Source organism: Phacochoerus africanus, chromosome 1, assembly GCF_016906955.1.
Source record: "Phacochoerus africanus isolate WHEZ1 chromosome 1, ROS_Pafr_v1, whole genome shotgun sequence".
NCBI lineage: Eukaryota > Metazoa > Chordata > Mammalia > Artiodactyla > Suidae > Phacochoerus > Phacochoerus africanus.
Window position 1 is genome coordinate 113129378 of NC_062544.1, and position 15525 is coordinate 113144902.

At 54.8% G+C, this 15525-nt stretch overlaps 2 protein-coding genes across 7 annotated transcripts; both read right to left on the reverse strand.

Annotated features, from left to right (window-relative positions):
- Positions 1-752: 752 nt before the first annotated feature.
- Positions 753-10084, reverse strand: RASSF1 (Ras association domain family member 1). 4 transcript variants are annotated; one of them, XM_047775088.1, is made up of 6 exons: positions 10039-10084; positions 7236-7342; positions 3062-3166; positions 2567-2864; positions 2331-2446; positions 753-1709 (listed from the first exon to the last, which is right to left on the reverse strand). In XM_047775088.1, exons 1-6 carry the CDS (start codon positions 10058-10060, stop codon positions 1563-1565), a joined length of 795 nt encoding a protein of 264 aa, XP_047631044.1. In that variant the 5' UTR covers positions 10061-10084; the 3' UTR covers positions 753-1562. The 4 variants fall into 4 exon arrangements, with proteins under 4 accessions (XP_047631044.1, XP_047631025.1, XP_047631035.1 ...); XM_047775069.1 differs by lacking the exon at positions 10039-10084 and adding an exon at positions 9451-9943; XM_047775079.1 differs by lacking the exons at positions 7236-7342; positions 10039-10084 and adding an exon at positions 6507-7228.
- Positions 10085-10250: 166 nt separating this feature from the next.
- Positions 10251-15422, reverse strand: ZMYND10 (zinc finger MYND-type containing 10). Of its 3 annotated transcripts, XM_047774971.1 has the most exons (12): positions 14404-15422; positions 14021-14129; positions 12986-13102; positions 12806-12859; positions 12549-12686; positions 12349-12437; positions 12158-12258; positions 11289-11461; positions 10917-11042; positions 10713-10834; positions 10475-10600; positions 10251-10386 (listed from the first exon to the last, which is right to left on the reverse strand). In XM_047774971.1, exons 1-12 carry the CDS (start codon positions 14493-14495, stop codon positions 10311-10313), a joined length of 1323 nt encoding a protein of 440 aa, XP_047630927.1. In that variant the 5' UTR covers positions 14496-15422; the 3' UTR covers positions 10251-10310. The 3 variants fall into 3 exon arrangements, with proteins under 3 accessions (XP_047630927.1, XP_047630934.1, XP_047630944.1); XM_047774978.1 differs by lacking the exon at positions 12986-13102; XM_047774988.1 differs by lacking the exon at positions 12549-12686.
- Between the last annotated feature and the right edge of the window lie 103 nt (positions 15423-15525).

Sequence of the window (15525 nt, forward strand, 5' to 3'; positions counted from 1 at the left end):
CCGAATGCTCTTTACTTTGCCCCCTCTGATTGGTTGCTTCTCTCGTCCATCCGCGGAGCAGGGCCAATAGCCGTCCTCCGATGCTAGGCATCCTAGCATGCACTGCGAAACGTCAGTTCCCAGCAGGCCACGCTCCCTCCACCTGGGGCCGCTCCCACACAAGAAACCTGTGGCGGTGTGCTTCTGGCTTTTTCGGTGTGTGTGGCGGCGCAAACGTCCACAACCTATAGAGGTCAGGCTCAGCGGACCCGTCCAACCACCAGATCCTCTCAAACCAGCACTTTAGGGCCTGACTTTAGGCCAGGCTGGGAAGTGCCTATCTGGCCTCATTGTATTCCCACCGTGGCATGCAGAGAAAATACCGAACTTAAGAATTGGCCAGTGGTTGTATGGCTACATTCGGGACTGAAGAACTTCAAATCGTGTTCTTTCTAAACCCACCAGAAACCATGCTTCATGAAGGTTAACATCTGTACCTTCGGTCCCACAAGCAGTGTCTGCTCCACACCAGTGTCTTGGCGAAGTGTGTGGTTTCCCTAAGCTCCGGCCGCAGCTGATGTTCTTGCCTCTACCATGCCCTGAGCTCCCAGGTGTTGACTAATGACCAAGTACATATCCATATCCCACAACCTTCACAAATTGGTCCCATGGTCCCCGTGGAAAAGGTGCTTTATGAGGCTGTCTGTCAATCTTGGCAGCCACTGGCATGAGGGGCAACTGCAGATGAGGGCCCGTAAAAGAATCCAAAAGCAGAATGCTTAAATCTTTATTCAGCCAATTCTCTCAAGCCCCAGGCCCTGATGCCCTTCACCCCGACCCCTTTCCCAACAGGAGGCACTGAGCTGAGGTCACAAAATATTACATACATTCGCACACATCATCAAAAATACTCAAGGGAAAGACCCTGGCTTTGACTGGCAAACAAGGCACAGAGGTGGGCCAGTGCCCACACATAAACCCTGACCCAGGGACACCCTCCTTGGAGGAGGCACTGAGGCACCATTGCTGCACCATGAGCTAGCACTACCTGACCCCAGAGTGTCTGAGGAGTCAGAGGGTGCTACAGAGAGAATCCTAGACTTCCTTGATGCCTAGAATATCCATCCTTGGTTCTGACAGGGCTGTCCTGAGACCCTATCCAAGACCTAAAACACAATCTTTCACCATAGATGAGGGCCCTCATCCCTGCAAACATGACCCTATTATTTGTTTGTAGGATCTCAAAGATTCTTGTATCTAAGATACAAATTAAGGAGACTTCTGTCTGCTCCAGCCCCACTGGCAACCCTGGAGCAGCTTCCCAGGGCAACCCTGGCCCACCATGACCCAGTACACGAAGGGCAGAAGGGTGCAGAGCCATGCTGTTACACCCACTTGTGGACACAGGGGACCAGCTCCTTCGCTGTTCTCTGGGCTCATTCCCCCAGCAAGAGAGGGCCTCCATGCACATTCATTCCTCAGGCCACATGGGCCTTCGCACACTCACACGGCACGCCCTTGGCGCTGCCTACTCTCCTCCTTCCACCCAGGGGTACAAGAGGTCACCCCAGGGGTACAAGAGGTCACCCCAGGGGGCAGGCATGCAGGGCTTCCTGGATCTTCTGGCGGCAATAGGAGTACTTCTTCAGGATCTGGCGGAGGTGTTCCTCTTCTTCCCGCTGCAGGATGCGTAGGAAGTTGTGTAATTCAGGCATGCTGAAAGCATCCCACTGTAGAGGGGGGGAGACACAGGCTGCAGCAGACACCAACAAGCCAGCAAGCCCTCCCCAGAAAAGACCAGAGCATCATGATCACACAGGTAGGATGGGGCTTTCTAAAGCCAGCTTCTTGCCTGATGGCCTCTGCTAGGATTTCCAACGACAATCCACATACAAGATGGGCCCCACAAAGTAGGGCGGTCACCTCGTGGACAGGCAACCAAGCCAAACGTTCCCAAGTTACCTGTGGATACATCATACCCACTCTCTCTGAGTTAAATCTCACTCTGCCTGTGTACTACCTTGGAGCTAGAAAGATTCCAGGTAAAAAGTTCTAATGCCTGAAGGGGGTGCCTCCATGTCATCCTGTGCCCATCTGTGTGACTTTGATCTGACTACCACACTGTAGAAGGGGACTCCTGCATCACCGGAGGGCTTTCCACAATAGGAAAGAGCAGAGCAAAAAGACATTTCTTCCTGGCTTCTTGAGTTAGGCCCTAGACCTTGGCATGAGTGTCACTTTAGCTACAAGTTTCAAATACTCTTGGGAGAGGTCTTGCAGGGCTACTGTAGCTGCAACTCACCAGTCCTGCCCAGTGACAACCAAGAAACTAAGGATAGCTGTATACTCACGTTCACCTCCCCAGAGTCATTTTCTTTCAGGACAAAGCTTAGGGCCTTCTCATTGGGCCCTGCGAGGAGCCGGAGCCGAAGGGGCTGCTCATCATCTGACAGCTTCCGGAGGTACACTGAGGACCAGGCAGGGGGAAGGGAGTGTTTGATTAGTCAGGCCCAGTCCCCTCAGCTGCTGCATGCACAAGCACATTTACTCTCAGACATGGTGGGGTGGGGTGGAGTGGGAAGCCCACCTTGGCCATGGCGCTCAGCCCGCTCAAAGAGCGCAAACTTGCGGGGATCATCTACCACCAAGAACTTGCGCAGCAGGGCCTCGATGACTTCACGTGCCCGGGTGCGTGACAACACATGCAGGTGCTTGACAGCATCTTTAGGCAGGTAGAAAGAGGTACGGCGTTTCACAGCTGTGCCCCGCCCTGGGCCCCGCCGGGCATCCTGCAAGGAGGGTGGCTTCTTGCTGGAGGGAACAGATACAGGACGCACCAGCTTCAGCTGAACCTTGATGAAGCCTGTATAGGAGCCGTCTTTGTTCTGAAGAAGAAAAAGCAAACCATGACTAAGTGCCAGGTGAGATGGAACAGATTTGGATGCTACCAGCCCACTTGGGGCTAGGCTGGGTATGAATAAATCACTGCTTGGGCCTACCCAAGAAAACCTCAGCTGTGACCCTCGGGTATCAGGCACACAGCTGGGTTCCTGCCCCTCTCCAAAACAGGATGTCAACTCACAAGGCTCATGAACAGGTTGCTGTTGATCTGGCTGTTGTACTCCTTGATCTTCTGCTCAATCTCAGCCTGAGAAAGGTCAGGTGTTTCCCACTCCACGGGCTCATCCTGAAAGACGGGAAGGTGTGGACACAGGATTCTTAAGGAACCCATTCCTCTGTAATGTGTCACAGGCAAAGGAAGTGAGCCCTGGATGGACCACTCTGAAAAGTGGCCTATAGAAAGTGACAACAAAGCTTGAGGTCTGGAGTTCCCTGGTGGCTCAGTGGGTTAAGGACCTGGCATTGTTACTGTAGTAGCTTGGGTCATAGCTGTGTTGTGGATTCAATCCCTGGCCGCGGAATTTCACAGGATGTGGGAGTGGCCAAAAAGCAAAGAAAAGTTTGAGCCTTGATGAGAACAACCTATTACTTCCTGCCTGGAGCCACCTTAGCACTGGGTAAGGCCCTAAGAATACCTGGAAACCAAGGTAACTGAAGGCATGAATGAGGCTAGGGGCTAGGAAAAGGATGGGGATTCTGAGGATGGACAGCTTATCTCAGCACCCTAGTTGGGTGGGGTCAGGGCGTGTCCTGGAGAAGGCAGTCCACTTTGCTACTCTGCCCTGACCAAGACCCACTGTACAGTGAGAGGTGTAGGGACTGGTGCATACCAGGAGCTTGGCCGCCAGTGGGCAGAAGGGGAACAGCAACCTCTACAATGTTAACAATTAATACCCCCTGGTGGGGGACTTGGGGCCAGCCCTGTATATCTGACATAGTGAGGAAACCACTGTGACATGCCATTTGATCTTGACACAAGCCACACAAAAGGTAGCTTTAGGCCAGGCTCCAATCTGCTGGAGGTGTATGGGCAGCCTTCTGGTAGAGCCTGTCCCACAAGTGCCAAACAGGTAGGCTTCTGCACCTTTTCCCCGCTGCCTCGACGTTTAGTCCAAAGATTTTAGCTCCACCACTCAGCCCTTCCCCTGTTCCTCCAGGGACTGGATTCTTGTCAGAAGGGTGGAGTATGCACCAGGGCTTCCGCCAAACTCCCTTGGTCCCATTGCATCAGCCTTACTTCCTGTTGACGTCAGACAGGCTCCAGTAGGAATGAAAGTGTCACGGACACAGCTGAGATCATCACTGAGTAATGCCCTGTTCTAGGGGAGTTCCCACCAGAAGGTCTCCTGAAGAATAACCTTAATCTTGTGCTCAGCTCTGAGCCCAGTACAGCCAGGCTTCTCCCTGACTAATGCCTGGGAGCCCCCTAAGCTTAAACTATTTCATGGGGATATAAAGGAAGAACAGATGGGAGGGGAGGGTATAATCCACAGCTTTCAGCAGTATGCTCATCTAGATCCTGCTGCTGTTTGGCAGCTAGCAAGTATGCAACACAGAGGATTGAGGCTGGGAGAGAGGTGAGAACTGAAGCCTATTGGCTGCCCCATGTTTCCAAAAGTCTCCTACATGGAAAAAAGCACTGAGAAGTGAAACTCTAGTAGAAACCTTGGTGGAGACAGTGGGAAACCCTGAAGAACTAGTAAGACCCAATGGTGTGGGCCCTGAAAATAAGGCATCTGGGAGTAAGAGGAAGGCTGGAGGCTGGGAATAAAGGGTGGATGTTGTTTGTTAAGACCCAAGGAGAGATGTGATGGGAAGGAGTGCCAGTGCCAGGAGAAAGTTGAGCACTCTAGTGCTAGGGCAACAAAGAAGAGAATTCTACTTACAGAGCAGGGTGATCAAAGGGATAACACTATCTTATCCCCCTTCCTTGTGATGGCTCTGAGCTCTAGCCTGGATCCTTCCTCTTCCCTTCCTGGGTTATCCAGGAACCCTGAGCTGGATGCAGTGACCTCAGTTCCAGCCCTTTCTCTTCTCAGGTGGATCTCCCTTCACATCTCTACTCATAAAACAAAGGACTTGGACTGGAGGCATTTCAGTGGAGGATTTCAGCAGCTATCCCAGAGGGATACACAACAGGATCATGCAATTTCCCTTCTGCACTGTAGCCACCCACCCTCTACTCTGCCACTGCCCAGAATAACTGATGGTTTTATTTTATTTTTTTAGTCTTTTTTTTTTTTTTTTTCCTAGGGCCGCACTCGTGGCATATAGAGGTTCCTAGGCTAGGGGTCCAATTGGAGCTGCAGCTGCCGGCCTACGCCAGAGCCACAGCAATGGCAGATCTGAGCCACGTCTTCGACCCACACCACACACAGCACACGGCAACCCCAGATCCCCAGCCCACTGAGCAAGGCCAAGGATCAAATCCGAAACCTTGTGGTTCCTAGTCGGATTCGTTAACCACTGAGCCATGACGGGAACTCCTGATGGTCTTATTTTACATACAACTTGGGACTCCCCAGCCTCCTTTTCAATTGCCTGGTGTGATGTGATTTTCTCACCTTTCCACAAAGGAAAATGTCTCAGGCCAGAGTGACACAGTCCCAGGGATCCACACTCAAACCTTGCACCCTAACTCTGGCCTGAGTATTTGAGGTACAAAATTTTCATCTAAAGAATTATCTACAACTCCCTCTTCTTGGCTCACGTAAGGAATTCTGTCCCCATTGCTGCCAGGTATTAGTTTAGTAACTTCACTTCGTGGTACCCATCTCTCTTTCCTGATGCCTTGGCCAGGGTGCTTCTCTGAGATGTATCAGCTCCAGAACTGTTATTTGAACCCAGTGGTCACACTGACGTCACAGAGCATAGAGGTCTCTGATAAGGGGGACACCTGGGAGATTGTGAGAGGCATAGCTGTTCCGGCACCACACCTTAGTCCTGAATTAGTAACTCCTATTTCTCTTGGCTACTCTCAATCTAACTTTCCTTACCTCTTGTGGATAAAGTGCTCTTGGATGCTTACAGTCCAAAATAAAACTTCCTTCCCACCCATCCCCAAATCCCCTTTCTCTAGGTCTGCTCTAATTTCAGTAGATGTGCTGCCCAAGCGAGCACTCCTGATACACTCCAGAGGAAGGAGCATCAGAATCTTTCACATTCCAGCAGCTGGTAACAGGCCAAGAAGTGGGGACTAAATTGGCTCAATTCAGGAGTGCAAATGGAGGGGCCCGGACCCTCTGCTGGTCTCCCAAATACACTTCTCAATTCCGGGCGACGACTCCTCCTCCTCCACTTCCTCCAGATCCCCGGAGCGAGGGCGGGAGATGGGGGGAGCGCCAGCCCGCGGAAATCAAGGTGTTAGTCCAGACTGCGCAGTGAGCCTCAGTAATGGGTGGGTAACGCCCGTCCCCCGTCTACCCCAAACTACTTAGTTGCCACCTCTGGTACCAACACGGTGAAAGCCCAACACACAGTTCAGAGGGCTGGCTAGGGTCGAATCCCGGATCCACGTTGACGGGAGGGCGGAGCTGCCCACAAAGTGCCGACACCTCAACTTACCGGGGAAGGGCGAGGTCCCAGCGCCCGCCCGCAGCCCGCCTCCTACAACCCCTGGCCCCCACCTGGTCCCGGCGCGGCCTCCGAGCCAGCGAGGTACGCGCGGTGAAGTACTGCTCGAGCTCTGAGTCCGAGTCCTCCTGGCTGCAGTAGCCACTGCTTGTCGTGCTGCTCCAGGTCATCTCGAAAGAAGGCGTCCCCGCGTCCGCCTCACCCATCGCCGCGCCCGACAGCCAGCCCCCGTGCTCCGGTAGCCTCCAACCACCGCCCCAGGCGCGTGTGCGCACGCGCGCCCATGTATGTGTGCGCGTGCGCCGGAACCTGTATCCACGCCGCAACCGTTAACACTGAAACGTAGACAGCCAGGATCTAGCTCTCATGTCATTGGAGGGGAATGTCGAAGGGCGGGACCACAGAGGCCACGCCTCCAGGAGCGATATCACCGCCAGTGCCGCGCAGCTCAGCTCTGCCTCACAGGCCTCACTTCCCACCAGGAACTAGTCCGAGAGTGTGCGCATGTGCACCAGCGTGGCCACAAGACCGGATGCAGATGTGGAAAGGTGTGGAAATTGCGCTTGCGCGGAGCCTGGGCGGCTCCTGGTGGACAGCGCCTAGTCAACACCCGGTGTACCCCTTCGAGTCCTCGCACAGAGTTAGCTTCTCTGCCGCGGAGAAGTTGGCTATTACAACGTTCCTTGCGCGTAGCGCCGGACGGCTTTAAGGAACGCCTGTAATGTGCCCCGCTTGTCTGTTCCTCCCTGCCTTGCCCATAAACTCCCCTGCCCCGTGCTCACCACGTTCGTATCCCGTTCCAGCGCCGGTTCCCAGCCCAGGTCCCGGGGCCCGCAGCAGTCTAGGCAGACAAGCGCGCGGCAACGGTAGTGGCAGGTGAACTTGCAATCTGCAGAGAGGTCTGGTCGTGAGGCGGAGAAACCCCAGCAGCAGCTTGGAGAAGCGTCCCAGGGACAGAAGGGAAGCCTCGGTGTGAAGGCCTTTGCTCTCTGTGCTCTGCATGACCTGCCTCATCTCCGGCCCCGTTACCGCCCCACTGCTACACAGATTTTCAGTGTTGGTCCCGGGGGTGGGGGGGGGGTGGGGGGTGGGGGGGGGCGCCTGAAAACTGGCGGGAAGGCCTCACGCGTTAGGTTAGGCCTGCTTAGCAGTGCGCCTAGGACAGAACTTTCCCCTTCCTTATTATCAGTGCCCCTCCCTCCGCCCATTTATTTGAAGGGGAAAAAAATAAAAAAAATTTTAACCCAATGCTCTCTACCCTGTAGGTGTCATTTGTACTCCCCTGGCACCAAAAGCTTACCAACACTGGTCTACAAACACTTAATTCCTCGCCTTCACCCTTTACCCATCCCAGTTAGGCTTGCCTCTTCCTCCAGACACTGCACTGTTCAGGGTTGTTAGCGACCTGTGCACTACCAAATCCAGTGGGCCCTTCTCCATCTTCGCCTCCTCAGCATTGTCTGATGCTTGCTCTCCTTGATCCCCACCCCGGGGAGGGGGCGCTACCCTGGTTTTCCTCCCACCTCTCTGCAGCTCCTGCTCAGCTCCTTTGGTTCTGTTTCAACTTCCAGATTTAGCGGAGTGTCAAAGGCTCAGTCCTGGTCATTTCCCTGCTCTGTGTACACTGACCTACCTGAGATCCAAGGCTTCCCTCACTGACTCCAACCCCATCAAATCCCATGTGTCAGTTTCTTCGTTTGGATGTTGAATAGACATTTCAACCCAACATAACCAAAATTTAACTCACTTTCCTACCCTTTAAAACTCACTTTTCCTCACTCTTACCCTTGCCAGAGCTTCTCATCTCAGCAAAAATTTCCCAGTTGTTTGAGGCAAAAAAATCACCCTAACTCATCCTTAATTCCTCCCTTGTTTCTGCCTCTGACACACATCCATATTTTCCTGTTTTTCAATTCCATATTCATTTTATTTCTACTTGGGAACAGTGCTAATGTTCCAGCCCTTGTTCATGCTTTGCATTCTGTAACAACTCCTGTGCTCCTCCCAGCTGAATTCAGGACAAACTCCTGTACCTGATGAGGCTATCCTTGGACACACAGGCCTGGGACAGCTTCCCTAAGTTCCTAAATGGGCCAGAGCACTGATTCACAACCCAGGCTGCACATTAGAATGATCTGTCTTTAAAAATTTCTGATACACTCTCGTGATTGATTCAACAGGTCTGAGGTAGGATTCAAGCATAGAGGTTTGGAGGACTGTAAAAGCATACCAAGTGTATAGCCAGGGAGGAGAGCAACCTCTTATTGCTGGTGGTTCCTGGAGGGCAGAAGCATCAGCTGGTGTGTGGACACTCCTATTTTTTTTTTTTAAGGGCCGCACCCATGGCATAGGGAAGTTCCTGGGCTAGCGGTCTAATTGGAGCTGCAGCTGCCGGCCTACACTACAGCCACAGCAATGCAGGATCTAGGCCACATCTTTGACCTATACCACAGCTCATGTCAATGCCGGATCCTTAACCCACTGAGCAAGGCCAGGGATCGAACCCATGTCCTCATGGATACTAGTCAGATGAGATACCGCTGAGCCACAAGGAGAACTTCAACAAAAACTCTTGCTTGCAGGGGGCCTACCCAAGAGTCTAACTTTTTCAAGGCCTTCTCCCATTGTCCGGTAAATTCTCTTCACCCCAGGAATTCTGGAGGGGGACTTGGTGAGTGAATCTTTGAAAGGGGCAGGTGTGGGAATATGAACTCAAAGACTGGTAGGTACAAAGCCTCTTTCAAGAAGGATCAAGGCACTTTTTAAACTTGAAAGCAGCACCTTGTTATTCACAGGCAACCACTGCTGCCTATGTCCCATATGCAGGTGGCACACTTGTAAGATATCAAGGTTATAACCCATCTGCCTGCACTGTCTTAGGCTATTTGGCAAAAGTAAACTACCTGGTCCGTGGTCCCCACTGACCCCCTCCGTAGCAACTTGGCCTTCAGCTTGGTCACCCGATTCACTCTCACCAATGCCCCGGGCGCTACTCACGTGCGCACTGCAGGCCCTTGCGCACGACGCCCCAGATGAAGTCACCACAGAGGTCGCACCACGTGTGCGTGGCGGGCCCCGCAGGCTGGAAGCGGTGGCCGCGGCCCGGGACCAGCTGCCTTGCGTTGTTGCGCGCTGTGCCCGGAGCAATGCGCAGCGCGTTGGCACGCTCCAGCCGGGTGCGGACCGGGGCGGCGCACTGAGCGGGTGCCAGTTCCTGCAGCTCAATGAGCTCGGGCTCAGCGGACATGTCCCGGTCCGGCCGGGACTCCTGCTGGCTCTGGGGGCCGAGCGAGCTCCTGACGGGCGGGGCCACGGGGCGGGCCCCCGATGCGGCGCCGCCTCCGGGGTTCAGGCAGAGCGGCGGGAGAGCAAAGGAGCGCGGCGCCAGGGATACCCAGCACCCAGGCTGCGTCTGCCCTCCCGCAGGAGAAGTGGAGCCCGGAGGGCGCTGCACGGGTGCTGCTGTCGCGGAGTCCCCGCCCTCCTACCTCCCTTCATCCCTCGAGCTACTCCCCTCCCCCTAACAAACACGACGACCACGCGGAAAACAGGCGTCTTTCTGGAAGCCAGCTTTACTTTACTTACTGAAGGAAGAGGGTCCCCACATCCGGTTCTCACCCCCACAACCCCGCCCAGGGCCTCTCTCCCCAGCTTGCTGAGGCTGCACCCTAAGCCGGGTGGGGCAGGAAGTGGGGATGGCTTTGCAGGGGAAGATGGGTCAGCAGCACTTCCCTCCTGCTGTCTTCCTCATCTGGGAGGCTGGGGCACTTGCAGAGGCCAGGCCGAGATCCAGAGGTTCAGGGGTACACTCTAGTGGATTGTATGGCATGGTGGTTGGCCCTCAGCAGCTGCATCCTTCACTTGGCTCTGTCACCTTGGGCTGCCACAACACAAGACTTTCCATGTTTTTCCCAGTGCTTGACTTGGCACTCCCTGCAGGCAAGTGGGCCAGTGAAGATTCAGTGTTTGTGAGGGGTATGGAAGTGGGATTTAGAGATCCAAGATCCTAGGATACCCTCACCTGCAGCAGTACCACTCATTCTGGCATCGTGAGCAGCGCTTGGAGGCCTCTGCACTGCAGTAAGCACAGCGGGGTCGCTCTGGAGCCACTGCCTCCAGCACATCCAGTCTGTAGGTCTCAGCCCACCTGGGAAAAGGGTCAGGAGGACTTGACTGGACCTGGTGGGTAGGGGGACAGGAGCAGCCCTGCCCACATCCATGCCTTCTGCATCCCTTCCACCCCTTCCAGCAGGCCTCACCTTTGTGCTTGCAGCCTCAGGTCCTGCTCTGAGGTGCTGAATATATGCTGCAACTGGTGCTTGGCAATAGCCTGCCACTTGCCTTTGTTCTCTTGCTCTAGCCGCTCCCAGATTTCTGGGATCTGGGGAAGAGAAATGGAGAGTAGCAGGGAGGAGCTAGCAAAGTGGGCAGTGGTCCTGAGCAACTAACTTTCTAGTGCCTACCTGTTCCAACACCAGGTCTTTCTTAGGGGGCTGGGCTTCGGCCAGGGCCAGGTGGGCTAGGAAACCCTGCAGGTCTGCCAGGTTGGGCATCTGGTCCAGCAGCGTGTCTGTGAGGAATGCCTGAAGCTGCAAGGGTTTCCAGGGAGGCCAGTGTGAAGCAGTGCTGACCAGAAGGTCAAGGAACAGAGAGACCCTGGGCTGGGTTGGACTGAGGATGCCCTTAGGACCCACATCCCATTAGCTTCTGTGTGTGTCACCTGCGGCCCAAGTTCTGGAGAGAGGCCTAGGGTTGAGGCAGGTGGGTAAAAATAAACAGGGGTGGGGTGGGGCAGGGCTAGGGGGCTGTGGGGCTGATATGGGAGGAGTTCCTACCTTGAGTAGCTGTCCTTTGGCAAAGTTGGTGAGGCAATAGTGGGCTCGGGCCTCGGGGCTTAGCAGCAGGTTGTACAGGGCAATCCACACCTGCCCATCCAACTTGCTCAGTTTTTGCTGCTCTGATGGGGGCACTGTCTGCCAACGGCCACTCTCAAATTGCTGCAGCTTGCCTGGGGAGAGGAATCAGCATACTGGGTACAAACATCACATGTTCTTTGAGTGAGCCAGCTGCGTGGGCTGGGAGACTGACCACTGCCTGGGCACAGGACTTGCCCAGGCTGGGGTGCTGCTTGCTTTAGAGCAGGGTGAGTTCTTTGCCTGCTGCAGAGAACAGGCCTAGGTCCAATTTGTTTTTTTTGGGGGGGGATGTACCTATGGCCTGCAGAAGTTCCCAGACCAGGGATCAAACTTGCGCTACAGCAGTGACCAGAGCCACAGTAGTGAAAATGCCATATATATATATATTTTTAATACTTTTTTTCCTTTTTATGGCCATACCTGTGGCCTATGGAAGTTCCCAGGCTAGGGGTTGAATCAGAGCTGTAGCTGCTGGCCTACACTACAGCCATGACAATACTGGATCCTTAACCCACTAAGTGAGGCCAGAGATTACACCTGCATCCTCATGGATACTATGTTCAGTTCTTTACCCTCTGAGCCACAACGGAAACTCTGAAAATGCCAGATTTTTAACTGCTAGACCACTAGAGAACTCCCTAGGCCCACTTTAGGTGAGGCATTCTGGTATTCTCTGTGGGCAAGGGGGCAGAGTTTGTCTGCTTGTGTGCAAGCTGCCCCCCTGTCAATCCTGGAGGATGTCCTGGAAGCAGTGGGCTGGGGCTTAGGCAGGTGGAAGAGGACCTTACCTCCTTCCTGCCGGCTCCAGGGACTATGCTCCAGCAATTCCACCAGGAGACAGGGTAGGTTGTGGGTGCTGAGCATGCGGCTCAAGGTGCTCAGGGAAAGGCTAGGGACAGAGATAGAAAGGTAAGGAGAAACTACAAGCCCAGTCTCCCCGCCCTCCATTTCAGGCCCCAGGCCTGGTAGGGCTGCCTACCTGTCCACACAGTCTGTAATGTAGCGCAGCACTGAGAGGGCCTTCAGTGCAATCTCAAATTCCATCAGCTCTGCCTGCTTTTGTAGTTCCTGAGTTGGGGGGTGGGACACACGGCATTCAAGGTGGGCCATCTTCTTGCCTGCTTAGACCTGGGGGAGCCTGGGTCTAGCCCTTGCCAATCCTAGGGAACCTCAGCCCACCTGTATGGGGGTGCTGTACTGGGACTCCTCTTCCTCTGAGGGGCCATCATGGCCACAATGGGCCACCAACAAAGTTAGTTTGCGGTGGCAGTAGTCCACAAGGTCCAAGACAGTGTCCTCTGCTGATTCACACACCTCCTGGGGGTCAGGAGGAGGGGAACATTCTGCCTCTGATGCCCTTCCCACACAGATACAACCCCCCTTGCTGCCAGGCTCTGGCCTGGGGCAGTAGCCAGTGGGCAGGGCGGGTGCCTCACCTTGTGGAAGAACACTGTCTCCAGGAGGTTGATGATGGAGGCTTCGTGGTGTATCTGTCAATTAAAAAGGAGAACAGGGCCCTGGGCTGCTGAAAGAGGGATAGGGGCTACCAGCTTCCTTCTCTAGTCTGGGTCCCTCTGAGGGGCTGAACAGGGGTATGAACCAATGGCCCAGCTCACCACCATGTATATGGGAAAAGTATTCTGGGGCTTGAAGTCCTCCAGCTTGCACAGCACAGGGAACACCTTCTGCTTCCACATCTCCACTGCAATCAGCTCCTCCACCAGCGTGGGGATCTTTGGGGTGAGGGGGTTAATACAGGGATGAGATGGGCCCGCCTTGGCCTGGCAACTTTTCTGTTCCTGGCTCAGCCCAGCCCAGCTCTTGTCAAACTCCCCTGGGCCCGTAGACCCTCACACACCCCACAAATTCCTTCGCAACCTCTCTTCTGCACCTTAGCGCTCCATTTCTAGCTGCCCCCAGTATCTCTGTGAGAGCATCTGGTGTCCTATGACTGGCCCTTGCCTTGTCCCCAGGATGCCAAGCTCCCCCTGCATCTGAGCCCTTATCCCCTCCTTCTCTATTCAGGTGTACCTCTCAGCTCATGCCCTCCTGCTCATGCCTTCCCTCTTGTCCTTGTCCTCTGGCCTCAGTGCTTTTCTGTGCCTTGGCCTCACTCTTACTCAGCATCCCCCTCACAGTGCCCTATTCCTAGCCTCCCCCTGCCCCCAGTAGAAGTTTTCCTTGCAGAGGAACCTTACTGTCAGGTGCTATCTCAGGTCATTACTGTACCATCACCTGGCACATGTTCCAGCTGAGCCAATCTCTGGTTTCTAACTCCCTCTCTCGTTTTGGGAAGGTTGCCTCCTTCCATGCCAAAGTCTCATCCTCACTTCAGTGGGGACCTCCTCCAGTCTGTCAGTCTATTCAGGAAAGGCTTTAGAACTTGGGACCTCTCCCTACAGCCTAGGGTGTTCTAGGATCCAGGACTATCTCCCTAATCAACCCAGGCCCTCTACCCTGCCTGGCATGCTAGGGTCCTGTCCCATAGGGCTGTAAAATCAAATTGTAATAATACACTATTCCTTCTCCTTTAGGGAGGACAGGTGTGCCAGCCAGAGGGAAGCACAGGCACCCAAGTTACCCCTGAGGTGTAGAGTGGTGGGGTGGGTGGTGGTGAGAAGGCAGGAACCCTGTCTGTGATTCCAGCATACCTTCCCATGGGTGACAAGGAGCTCCTGGATGGGTTCGCCCTGGCTAGCGGTGGCATCAAGGATGGCCTGCATGTTCAGTTTCTCCAGATTCTCATGCTGCTGGTTCCATCTGTCCCACAGAGGGTGTGTGTGTGCATGTGGATGCACGTGTGTGCAGTGGGGGTGGTGGCTGGGTTCTGTTGAAGCCTAACCCGGATCCTGAGGCGTCCGATGTAGCGCAGGACCATATACGCCCCCGCTCCCCCAGTCTCTAAGAGCTTTACCTCCCCACCTGGGGGCCCTTCCACGCTGGGCAACCCCTCCCCCCAAGGTCAGGGCTACCCTCCCCCACTCAAAGACTCTGACCCCATGACTCCGCCTGCCCCAGGATCCAGCTGCCTCACCCTCCGGAGCCCATCTCGCGGATCTGGAAGCTGCGCAGTCCCCGCACTAGTACGTCAGCCTCCCCGGGCAACAGTAGCTCCAGGTCGCCCATGTCGGCGGCCCAAGGTTACAGAGGGCAGGAAGGCGGGGTCCAGCTGACAGCGGGCAACAGCCGGCTCTGAGGTAGGGGTGCTGACACTCTGGGGGACCACGGTCTCCAGCGGGGCCCAAGTCTGGGACCCTGCAGTTGCAGAGCGGTTGGGAAGTGTGCGTCTTTGCAGCCATGGAAACGGTTAGCACGGCGCATGCGCAGTGCGGCCTAGGCCCCGCCCCCGCCTGCAGTGTTTCGGGGTAGGGTGGCAACCCTCCACTCTCCCTTACAGCCGGCTGCGGCTCACGGGTCCCTAATTCCCAGAGTCTTGTGGCCTAGGCTCCCTCCTTGGATGGACATCAGGTCGGCCGGACCTCATCAGCTCTCCCTGCCGCTGGTCTGTGGCCTCACTGCCGTAATCTCTCGTGTCCAGCTCCACTATCCGCGAAATACTGCGCAGGGCTCACTTCTCTCCATCCTAGTCCAGGCTGCCATCACCTCTCATGAGGTAACTACTACGGCTTTTTTACTGAACCCACTTCCACTCTTGACCTTTCCTGAGTAGCTAGTCTTTTAAAGACGTACATGGTGAGTCTGGCTGCCCCTGGCCATCAAAATATTATGTCAAAGGCAGTTTACCAGCAGCTCTGCAGAATCAGGCTCTTGCCCCCTCTGCTACCTTGGGCCTTCGTTTCTTGCCCCTTTTGCTTTTTATGTTCTAGCCCCATGGGCCTCCCTTAACTTTCTCATACATCCCAAAGTGGCTTTTGCTTCAGGGCTTTTGCAGTGTTACTTCTGCCTGAAATACTTTTCCTCCTTCAGGGTTCAGTTTAAGTCAGTTCAGCCAGGCCTTCCTTGCCCCTCTAACCCAGAGCAGCCCCAGCACCCGTCCCCACTCAACTTTTCATCTCCGCTTCCTCAGTTTATAATTAATTAGTAGGCACTTTCACATGCCCATTGTCGATCCTGACCACCAGATGGCGTTCCAGGGCGCCAGGACGATGGTTATCTCCTTCACTGCTAGTTGCCACTTCTCTCTGGTGGCTGCCTC